General features: G+C 35.9%; 1 protein-coding gene across 2 annotated transcripts in view; it reads left to right on the top strand.

Annotated features, from left to right (window-relative positions):
* LOC149835774 (serine/threonine-protein kinase/endoribonuclease IRE1b-like) overlaps positions 1–2,491 on the top strand; it is a 29,085-nt gene extending 26,594 nt beyond the window's left edge. For both annotated transcript variants that reach the window (XM_090008740.1, XM_090008739.1), the window contains exon 7: positions 2,005–2,491. In XM_090008740.1, coding sequence (XP_089864866.1) covers positions 2,005–2,151 — 147 coding nt within the window. In that variant the 3' untranslated portion in view covers positions 2,152–2,491. The remainder of the gene's footprint in view (positions 1–2,004) is intronic.
* Positions 2,492–12,441: the final 9,950 nt, after the last annotated feature.

The raw sequence follows: 12,441 nt of genomic DNA, 5'->3' as shown, positions 1-12,441 counted from the left end.
CCAAATTGAAATCCACATAGAGAATTGCATAGCATTGTAAAAAATGTTGGAAAGTGAAACTTTAGATTCATTTTGTTTTATATGCAGAACTCTATCAGAATCATGGTATATGTTGTGATCAGAGGATGACTCAAAGAAGAATGGAGAGTTCCAACAAACAAAATAGTGTGGCGGAACTAGAAGTTGATAATTAAAATAGAAGGTCAATGTCAGTCCACCTGCATGTGTTTGGTATTTGCTTGTTTGATGTTCATATGTTAAATAAACCATTTTGGGCATTGTAGCCATTGGTTTACTTTTGGAAGTCGTCTCAAAAGGGCCATTTTCTTTGGCTGGTTCGAGTCATTTAAAAATGTTCAAGTTGTTAGATCTGTAAAAGCCACTTGTTACCTTCTCTGTTATTGAATAAAAGAGTTTAGAATTTATTTGGCATTGTTTACTCTGATTCTGGGTCCCACCACCCAAAGAATCCATTTTTGTAGTAAGTATTATGTCGCATCATCCTTCACAAGTTTAATGGTATTGTCAAAAATAATTTCTCTGCCTCTATTTTCAATTTTCAATGGTGGCGGTAAGTATTTATAAGAAAAATTTATTGATCTACAAGAAAATTGAATTAATAGAAGACTTTCTCTATGTACCTAGAGGTGCCGTCAAAAAATCATTGTATGAACCAGAAACTGTTGACTGCAGGCATTGAAACCACAAAACATCCTAAAGCTAACATTCATCTGTACGAGAAACTAATAGAGGGGCTTATAAAATAAGGTTTTTTTGCAAAATAGTCCTTGCCTTATGCCATTTTGCAAATCAGTCCTTGCCTTTTCATTAACCATTGCAAATGAGTCTTTGAGGTTAACAGCCGTTAGCTTCCCTGACGGTAACTGTTAAAGGGCACAAAAATTTCGAGTTCTGCCCTTACAGGTGAATAAAGTAGGGTCTAATTTGCAAAAAGTTAATAAACTAACAACTATATGACGAGGGACATTTTGGTGACCAGTTAACCACGGTCAGTGTTTGAACGTGGTCAAACTAACAGCTGTTGACAGAAGGACCAGTTTGTAATAACGGAGAGAAAGTCGAGGACTAGGGGTGGACATTGGGATGGGCAGGCAGGACCGACCCATATTGAGGTCCGAGCCCGGCCCGACCCAGTTACAATCGGTTGGGCTCGGGTTGGGCAGGGCCCTTTAAGCTCGACCCAGTTAACTGGCCGGGCTTGTCGGGCCCTGTGCATTTTGCACATGGGCTCGGCCTGACTTTATTCGGGCCGGGTACCCAAAGCCCGTCGGATGGCCACCCTTATCCAGGACCGATTAGCAAAATGGCATAAGGCAGGGACTATTTTGCAAATTGGCTATAAGGCAAGGACCAAATTGCAAAAAACCCTATAAAATATTGAGAACAATCGTTAGTAAAACAGTGCTGAATGCCCTCACGTTGGTTTCCCCATCTTGCACTTACAGCATGAGTGAAATCATCTTCACAAGTGGATGATATGTTTCTGAGGGGATACCTAATGCGTGTAACAAGTTCCATCTGAAAAATGGTGATAATATTGCACATCAAAGACTGTTGCTAATGTAATCTCTCCGTGAATTAGGGCAGCTCAGGGTCGCAAGAGACTTTGCATGTGGATACTCAGGGTCCTAGACCTCAAGGATGTGCCAGCTACGTGGTGGTCTTAATACCTTAGCAAATGCTGTGTTTTCTTCATAATCAAGTGAAAATGGAGAACAGAAACATCAACACGAATTATATTTCTGTATCATACTATCAATTAATCTAGTGATAATAGAGAACTGAAGCATCAGTAAGAATTATATTTCTATATCAATTAAATCCATCTTTCCCTTTTCTTCCTGCCATTTGCACTTATATATAAAAACATTGTGACATTGTTGTCATCTAATCCATTGGGACATGATTACTCGGTTAGTGTTGTTTCCTGTATGAAAGTGTTTTGCTGGACCTGTTTGAGTTTTTCCTGAATTGATGTAACAGGATTATCTGGGAAATATGCCTGAAGGATTTGATGACTACTTGACACGCCGATTCCCTAAACTCCTGATCGAAGTTTATAAAGTTATATATGAGTACTGCAGGGAAGAAAAGTACTTTGTAAAATACTTTAAAAGCAAGAATGGGTAAGCGTAGCACAGGGAAGCGAAGTGTAAGACTGTAACTGTTCGGCTTGATATCCAGGAACAGAAGTGGGCATGTTCACTTTCAGCTGTGATCAAGACATTTATTTACAGGATGAGAACTGCCAACTTCAAATGCAGGGCATGTATCTTGATTTACAATCATGGAATCCCTACATGTAATGTTATTGGTCTTGCAATACCACCTGTACAGGTACGTGCATGTACTTTTAGTCTTTTACAAAATGTACTTTAATGACAGGAAATCTCAGATGTATATACAAATAGCACGTGTCACTATTTTCATTGTTCAACTCTGACATCCATTATATATTTCAATTCACAAATGAAAATTTCACCGGATGCTTCTTCTCGTTTGGTATTTAAGGTTCACTGGCTTCAGTTTTGAAGTCTAAATTTAGGATTTTATCCCTTGAGGACTTCCAAGTGCACTGTTACTCAATGGAAACTATAATCAACAACTTGATTGGCATGCTTCGGATCTTGAGACCACATATTTATGTCTTGAAACATGAAAAAGGTAATGATTCCCTCTTGGCAGGTTCACAAAGATGTTTTACTAACTGTTTTGCAGCATATGCATGCAATTGCCAAAAGACCAAACTCTTGCAGACATATACAAATGTACCCAAACAGGTCTGGTAAACGAGCTGAATGAACTGAACATGAAGCATTCAAGCTGGGATCATTTTTATGATGAGTTGAGCCAAGTTCGAGGTGGTTTGTTAAGAAAAAAAGAAGAAAATACACTGTTCCCAGGCTAGATATATAATCGGATTTGAATTTTAGTCCTATTGAGTCAAGCCCAAGCTAACTCATATATAGACAAAAAATGCACTACACTGAATCAGAACTGGAATCAATAGGATTTGAAATCTGAACTTATTGCTTGCATGCTGTTGAATAGTGTAATATAGGTGTATCATACGTATTACTAGTCTTTGGTGCTACCCCACTCAAGTGTACATAATATTATTTATTAGGGGCATTCATGTAATTTTCAGGTGGTTAGTGAATCAAAAGAATTTGTCCTGTAGTGTATCCAAGGGGGTCGTCCCCTATATGTGGTATCTCCTTTACTTTTCTTGCCATTGAAGTCATAACTCTTCTCCATCTTCTTGTTTCTTTCTTGTGCTCCCATGGATGTCACTTTTACCATCTGTTTTACATTAGGTTGTATGATATCAAACGTATACAAATTATATATCTATTGCTACTTAATGAGTTGAACCAAGCCCAACACCTGTTCATGTTCAGCTTGTCGAACCTATTTTACAAGTTCTGAGTTGTTTACAAGCCAGGCGACAAACTGCTTGTCTTGTTTCCCAGCCATACTCAAAACAACAAAAAGGAAAAGCGAAGAACTTCAAAATTCTTGCAAATGTCCCAAATGGCTGCAAGTGAAATCAAAGCAGTAATCTATAAATTTTGCAAAACCGTTGCGAAAACAAAATTCACACCTGTTTCTTCATGACAAAGCATTCTCTTGCCAGCATGTATAACTCTTGTACTTGGCTATGATTTTTTATGCTCATCAGATTTAGCAGATGCAAGTATTATGCCCGATGGACTGAAGGTATGTATGCTGTAGGCTCTACATTCTATTCTGTGTGGATCTGGGAATGCCTTGCTTGCTGCTCTTGAATTGTGATGTAGGGGTCATATTGGGGTTTAACAGTTGAAAACACCTCCTTTTAAGAATTTGAGCTCACGCCCACAGGGACTCTTCATACCTGGTTAGGCGGGTCGTCTTAAGACGCTCCAAGTTGAAGGATGCCGCGAGTTTGATACTTAGGGTGCACATCTCTCACCACAAGGCAAAAGCAGACAGAGATGGGGTACTCAGGTTTCATGTTTATGAGGGCAGGTTGTCAAAGGACGGTAGAGGTCCTTGAAGGAGCATGCCCGTCAATCCTTCCCCAGCTGCCCTGCACAGTTAGTTTTTTTTTTATCATCCAAAAAAAGAATTTGAGCTCACGTTTATCCAAACATGAGAATTATTTAACTGGATCCTGTTTGGCTCTTATATGGCCTGGTTTTTGGCTGCTAGGACTATCTTAGGGCATCCTAAAGATGGGCCTTCAACATGCGGACCCGATTTAGTACTTGCTACTTTTCCAAAGTAGTCCGCCGACTGACTGAATGCCACGCATCCCCCACTGCGGTCAGATCACTGAATTCCCCCTCTTCGACATGGTTTTTTTTAGAGATTGCTTGTATATTTATCTGCATGTACGTTTTGTCTTTGTTTGTATGTAGGGATGTGAATGCATTGGATTTTATCCAATATCCAACTCAATCTGACTCCTTTTAGTTGGGGTTGTTCCGCCAAAACCATATCTGATTATAATAGGATGCGTATATGATTTTAATTTTTTCCTACTGAATCTGTCACGTGTCTGAATTTGATGGATATCCAAACCTGATTACATGTGAGGAGGAAAGAGGAGAGATTTTCGAAAAATCTCAAAGAGGTCAAACAAGGGTGTGTGTGTGTGAGAGAGGCTCCCTCTTTATGGGGTTGTTGCTAACTTTTCAACTTTTCAATCTCATTCCCAATTCCAACCCATGGTTTCCTTAATGCAATTTTTTTGTAAATTCCAACAATTGGCTTTTTTGTTAATTTCATATTTTAACTAGTTATATATTTTTTTTTTAAGTTCTAAAGCTTATATTATGTAATCTACCTATATATATATATATGCATTGGCTTATGAACCTGTGTATAATTGTTTAGTTATACACTGCCAGTCCCAAGCCCGGATAAAAGAGGAGGGTTGCGGTAGGCCTGTGACAGCCAGCATAAAAACTTAGTCATATCCTATGATTATGAACCAATATGAGAATTTCGTTGGGGCGTTCCCTACTGAGCGACGCACTGTACTCTATAGGCCCGGAGGCAGTGATAAATAGGCAAGGGTTGTTAGGTCGTCGCCCGGAAGCGACACGTCACACCGACGCCCGGGTGTGGTGTCAAATAGGCAAGGGTTCCCTCACTTTGTTGGACGGGTGAGGGTAAAGAAGTCAGTCCAAGACCATAAAATTAGGTTAGCCACTTGGAACATAGGATCTTTAACTGGTAAGTTGGTAGAGTTAATAGATGTTATGTGTAGGAGAAAGATTGATATTTTATGTCTGCAAGAGACCAAATGGGTAGGTGAGAAAGCAAAAGTGATAGAACCTTGGGGATATAAGATTTCGTATACAGGAATAAATAGGAATAGGAATGGAGTAGGGATTGTTATGAGTCGTGAGTTTATAGATAATGTAGTTGAGGTGCGTAGGAAGGGTGATAGAATTTTACTTATTAAATTAGTATTAGGTTCAGATATTATTAATATTATTAGTGTTTATGCACCTCAAGTAGGTTTAGATGATTCCATTAAGCGTCAATTTTGGGAAGATTTAGATGGAGTAGTACAAGGGATATCTTATGGAGAAAGGTTTTTCATCGGCGGTGACCTTAATGGGCATGTAGGCATTAGTAGGGATGGATTTGAGAGCCTCCATGGAGGCTATGGCATAAGAGAAAAAAACGAAAGTGCAGAAAGGATTTTAAATTTTGGTTTGTCCTATGATATGATCTTAGCAAACACTTGGTTTAGGAAGAGGGAGTCTCACCTAGTAACATTTAAAAGTGGGGTTAATACGAGTCAGATAGATTTTTTCCTACTTAAAAAGAGAAATAGGGGTTGTTGCATCGATTGTAAAGTTATACCGGGAGAAAGTGTAGCTACACAACATATAGTCTTAATTTTAGATCTTAGAATTAGACAATGCCGCAAAAGGGATAGACATAGGATAGATCATAGAATTAAGTGGTGGGCACTGAAAGGAGCTAAACAAGGAATGTTTGCAGAGCAGGTAGTTAAGAAAGCTGATTGGTGTCTCGAGGAGGATTCAGAATCAACGTGGAATAAGATAACAGGTGGCATGAGAAAGGTGGCTAAGGAGGTATTGGGTGAGTCTAAAGGCGGTGCACCGCTAGGTAAGGATACATCGTGGTGGAACGAGGATGTCAAATTAGCTATTAAGGTTAAAAGAGAGTGTTATAGAAATCTAAGTAAGAGTCGTGATAATGAGAATTTAGAGAAGTATATGATAGCAAAGAAGGAAGCTAAAAAAGTAGTTCGGAACACGAGGGATAAGGTATATAAGGAGGTTTATGACAAGTTGGATACCAAAGAGGGTGAGAAGGATATTTATAGGCTTGCAAAGATGAGAGATATGAAATCGAGGGATCTGGGTATGGTTAGATGTATCAAAGATGAAATGCAAAGGGTTTTAGTCAAAGATGAGGAGATTAAGGAGAGATGAAAAAATTATTTTGATAAGCTATTTAATGAAAGTCATGCTCAAGATCTTGGAGACTTCTCCATTCCTTTTCATGAGATGAATCGTGACTTCATGCGCAAGATTCAAAAGAAAAAAATTGCAGAGGCTTTGAAGAAAATGAAATCAAGAAGAGCAGTTGGCCCAGATGGTATACCTATCGAGGCTTGGAAATGCTTGGGAGATAAAGGTTTAGAATGGTTGACAAATCTTTTTAACAAGATTTGGCGGACAAATAAGATGCCTAATTAGTGGAGGAAGAGTACTTTGGTGCCTCTATATAAGAATAAGGGTGATATATAAGATTGCACAAACTATCGTGGTATAAAACTCATGAGTCATACTATGAAACTTTGGGAGAGGGTGATTGAGTCTAGGTTGATGAAGGTTGTCATGATATTGGAGAATCAATTTGGTTTTATGCCTGGAAGATCAACTATGGAAGCTATACATCTTCTTAGACAACTTATTGAGAGAAATAGAGAGAGGAACAAAGATTTGCATATGGTTTTTATTGATTTGGAGAAGACATACGATAGAGTACCTAGGGACGTTCTCTGGTGGACAATGATGAAGAAAGGTGTTTCTCTCAAGTACATTAGTATAATTAAGGATATGTATGAAGGAGTAGTAACCAATGTCCGCACTTGTGGAGGGGTGACAACCAATTTTCCTATAGCGGTTGGGTTATATCAAGGATCTGCTTTAAGCCCTTTCCTATTTGCTATAGTGATGGATGAGCTTACGAGATCAATTCAAGAAAATGTGCGGTGGTGTATGTTGTTTGCTGATGATATTGTTTTGATTGATGAGTCTAGAGCTGGGGTTAATGCTAAGTTAGAATTATGGAGACAAACATTAGAAGCAAGAGGTTTTAAGTTGAGTAAGAGTAAGGCAAAATACATGGAATGTCGGTTTAGTAAGCAACGAAGTAGTGATGAGAGTGTAGTGAAGCTTGGTGAGCAAGAAATACCGGTGGATGATTGTTTCAAATATTTGAGATCTATCATTCAAAAGTATGGAGAAATTGATGGAGATGTAAATCATAGGATAAAGGTTGGGTGGATGAAATGGAAAAGTGCAACTGGAGTGTTGTGCGATCGTAGAATGCCATTGCGGTTGAAGGGAAAGTTTTATAGGACGACTATTAGGCCCACTTTACTATATGATACGAAATGTTGGGCTGCCAAGAGACATCATATTCAAAAAATGAGTGTAGCTGAGATGCGTATGCTGAGATGGATGTGTGGAAATACAATAAAAGATAAGATTCAGAACGAGGAGATACGTAAGAAAGTAGGCGAAAATAAGATGAGAGAGAATCGTTTACGGTGGTTTGGACATATTCGGCGAAGGCCTAATGATGCTCCAGTTAGAAGGATGGAGAAATGGGAAAATATATTAGTTAAAAGAGGTCGGGGTAGGCCTAGGAAGACATGGATGGAGGTGATAGGAAAGGATATGAATGCTTTGAACCTCACCGAGGACATGGCATTGGATAGAAATGATTGGAGGAGAAGGATTCATGTGGAAGACCCAGAATGATTTTCTTTTTTGGTTCATATCGCCGACCCCAATTGTTTTGGGATGAAGGTGTAGTAGTTGTTGTTGTTGTTGTTGTTGTTGCATTGGCTTACCTCTTTTAAGAGGATCCAATCATGAACAAGAGGTCCCACCAAGGGGGGCATCCCCTTGTGTTTGAAACTTACCAAAAATTAAAACCCTAGTCCTTTTTAGTCTTCCTTCTTTATTTATTTAGAAGGTTTTGACTTGATTTTTTTTCATGCTTGTTTCTTTATTTTTTTGAACTAATGTCCAACGAAATCGGAGGGCCCACTAGGATGGGGCGTCCCCTCCTAAGGAGTCTCTTACTTGACTCAAGATAGATGTTTTCCCTTTTAATAAAAATCTAATTTACTCCCTTCTTAATTAGGCATCCCATTTCAATTTAATTTGGGAAATGTTTAGATTCCTTTTGACTTAGATTTAATAAACTTTATTATACATATTTTTTTTCTTTTCCTATGTAGGATATCCATAGGTTGGGCCCACCTAGGGGGGCGTCTAGCCTGTAGGACTCCAAACACAATGTAACATTAGTTTATTTTAAAATTCCAATTTCATATATTTGCATATTTGCATTTTTTCATGGATTTCAAATCCAATTGAGATCCAATCCAATTTAGGCAAACCATATCACATCCATATCCATACTCAATTAATAAAACCCATATCCCAATAAAAATCCAAATTCACCATAAAATTTTCTTGAATTAAATTAAATTCTACATGTGACTTAAATCCAATTTAACGCCAAATTTAAATTCAATATTAAACCCTATTTATACTATGGCTTGATTCAATATATAGTTTCGAATTCAAGTTGGCATTAGATAAATTTCCAGTTCTACCAAATTAAAGCATAATATTTATATTTTAATGATTTACTAATTGCTAAAATTCGCAGGTATTACAATTGACACTTCTTTGCCCACATGGTTCCATATCCTTTGCAATGATCCGTTAATTATGTATTACATCAATATCGTTCACTATTCGAGTTGAATAATTGATAAATGACTTAGCTCCATAGATGGTGCCTGAGATACATGCACATTCTCCACGGGATTCACATCATTTCATTGATCAACTACTCCTTGTTTAACAACTCTTTCATTAACTTTGCATAATTTCAAGTAAATATCACCACTAAATAATATTGATTCTATATTCTCCTCCTCAATGTTTATCCATATTTCTTGGTTGTTTAAGTTTGGAGAATAACTATACCAGAAGCGCTCAGTAAGTCTATCGTATATCTAGTTTTACGAGACATCTAAGCCACAAATTCCTTAAAGGTAATATTTTTAGAGACCACTATAGATTTTCAATTAGTGTAATCAGTCTTATGGTAGTGTACTTTTGCCCTTTCAGACGCCATCATTGTCTCCCTACAACCACGATAGTGTACTTCAGCTCTTTCAATGCTGGCGCACAATGAACCCTAGCCCCATTACACCAATACAAAAATAAGAAATATTAAATAAAAGACAAGCAAATAATCATAAATAATCTACAATAATATATATTTTTATAAAAAAATTGTAAGCATAGTAAACCTTATATAGTAAATTCAGTGACTAGAAAAGTCGATGACAACACAAGGAAATATACAAAAAACATCTGTAGCAACAATCAAACACAAATGTGCATGGAGCTCGATTCGTTCATATCGCTGATTGTAGGTTGCCATAATAAATAGAAATACGTATAGGGATACACATATATATTATATGGAGCTCACCTTTCAAACCTGTAGATGGGAAAGTCGATCACAAGGACGATACTGCAACCAACTCAAAATATAGGAATCGTTGCAAGGGTTCTATAGAGAAGTTCTTTACATACACAAATGAGAAAAAGAAACTCTTAAATAAAAAATGAGTATATATATGATTCAACAAAATTACAAAGATTCAAAAAATGCATATAATAAAATTTTTGTAAATATTTAAGTAGGAGATTTGAGATTTTGTTGTTTCCCTTTAAGTGGAGTTTTGCATATAAATTTATGTGATTTCAGAAAGTATATAAGAAAATATAGGATATTTGTGAGAGGTGTTTCACAAATATATTTATGCAAAATATTGACTTATATGCAAAAGAGTAGGCTATTTATGATTTTGGTGGTCTTAATTTTAGAAAAAAATCATAAATAAATTTATGCGAGTTCGTAAGGTCTTCATAAAAAAACCTGTGATTCTGGATTTAAGTGAGAGTTGGACCTAGTTGGCAGGCGACATAATTTTATTGCAATAAGGCCTAAATTCATAGTTATGAAATGTAAAAGGGTCTTAACGATGCCAGATATTGACGAATTTGGACATTGAGATAATATAAAAAATTATAGGGTTTTTAAAGAATCGGGTCAAATTATCCGTACAGTAGGTTGGATATAATCCATGATAGTTGGATCTAATTAGGGATGGATTGAGTTGTATATAACTCAGGATATTTGGATCCAATCTCATTGGATTGAACCCAAAGGGTGGGACGTTCACAACAATGTTATTATTGTTTCAACAAGAATTTTGATGGATCGATAACCTATTAAATTGGAGTTGACGTCGATGTTTCTTATTTCAAGGGCATCGAAATTGACTATCTATACTTCCAAATTGGTGTCGATTTGAGCATTTTATCATCGACCGAAGTTCATACCTAATTGTATATCAAAAATCAACATTTCTTAGCATCGACTAAATTTTTTTGCCAATCAGTGTGTGTGTGATTAAATCTAAGACTACCACAATGATTTATGTTTTGAGGGCTATAAAATCAACTATTTAAACATTGAATTCTATTGAGTCTTTGGGTTTGTAGGCATCCTAAAATGTTATCATATTTTTTACTTATTTTATTAATAAAGAAAATTAATGGATATTAATCTCTTATATTAGAGATGAGACTCTTACCTAGACCCATCTATAAATAGAGGCCCTCACGATAGGGATGTGCATCTTTTCCTTCTTCTTCCTCATATCTTCTTCTTCCTCCAAGCCATTAAGAAAGTCCAAACCTCTATTAGAGACTTGCAACCACCTTGGTGAAGGTCTAATCCATCCCAGAACAAGGTACGAGTGGAGAAAAAAACAACAGTGTAGTTGCGAGAAGCATGTTTTTGGTAGGGAATCTCTACTTTTGTGATGCTCGATTTCGGGATGCATTAGTATACCCTCTTTTTTATCTAGGGCTTGGATTTACATGTAATCTATACTTATAACATCTATGGTTCTTAGATCTACATGAAAAAGATTTTCAAAAACCCAAAATAATGTTTTGGTAAGATCAATTTTGAGAAAATGATTTGGAAAAAACTAGATTTAAAACTCTAAAAAGCAAAAAAATGGTATGAATAGATAGATCTGTATTTTATTTGATTGTTTAACATAAATAATGAATGTAGAAACATGTTTTTGAGTATTTTTTCATGGATCTTGATGCTATAAATGTCTTGCATAAATCTTGAGTAAAAATACACAAAAATTATTTTGAAGATTTTGCCAAAAACATTTTAGGATTTTGATGTTTTATGATAAAGAAAGTTAATATGATCATATATGGTAGATTAAGACATATATAACATGATTAAACAACATGTTATTGCATAAATAATCTATAATTCCATGTTATTTTTATGTGGCTTGTGATTCTTACATAGATAAAATTATATTTTAGATATTCTATGAAGGTTTTGTGTTTTTTAGATTATGTTTGTTAATGTTTTAGCAAGATTAATATAAATATGATCAAATATGTATTATATGATGTTGTGAATGTGTTTAGAGCATCCAAAAATCATGATTGTATGAGTTTCACCATGATTCGTGTTCTTGCCAAATAGATCTTGCATGAGTTTGGATCTTGGTTATTCTGTCCTCATTTTTTATTTCGACGAGTCTCAAAAAAAATGATATCTCTTTGAAAACAACATCAACAAATAAAAATAAAAATAATAGAATATTCTATACATCCAGGGCTTGAATGTAGAATCTTGTTTCATCCTGTTTGGTTCAGTTTTGAGGCCGAAACGTCCATTGCAACAGATCATAGATTTTCTGCCCTATCAGCATGACTGTTCCAACCAAAGATTTTGAAAGCTCTAAAACCCTAATTAAAACTAATTAAAATAAATCATAAAAAATCTAGATGAAACGTAATATGTATAACAAGAGTCTGTAAAAATTATTTTATCAAAAGAATTTTTTATAAATCTTGAGAAATTCCTCAAACCAAAATAAATTTATAGAGTTGACAAAAACTGTTTGATATTTTTTTTAATAGGGTTCAATCCCATTTTTTTTTTATTACAATGAATTTTGCAAATCTGTTTCTTGAACTGTATTTTAAAGATGATGGGGCAATCCTAGTAAAATGTTTAAGA

This window comes from Nuphar pumila, chromosome 6 (assembly GCF_984573655.1).
Source record: "Nuphar pumila chromosome 6, dmNupPumi1.hap1.1, whole genome shotgun sequence".
Taxonomy (NCBI): domain Eukaryota; kingdom Viridiplantae; phylum Streptophyta; class Magnoliopsida; order Nymphaeales; family Nymphaeaceae; genus Nuphar; species Nuphar pumila.
This window is presented reverse-complemented; position numbering and strand designations above follow the sequence as displayed.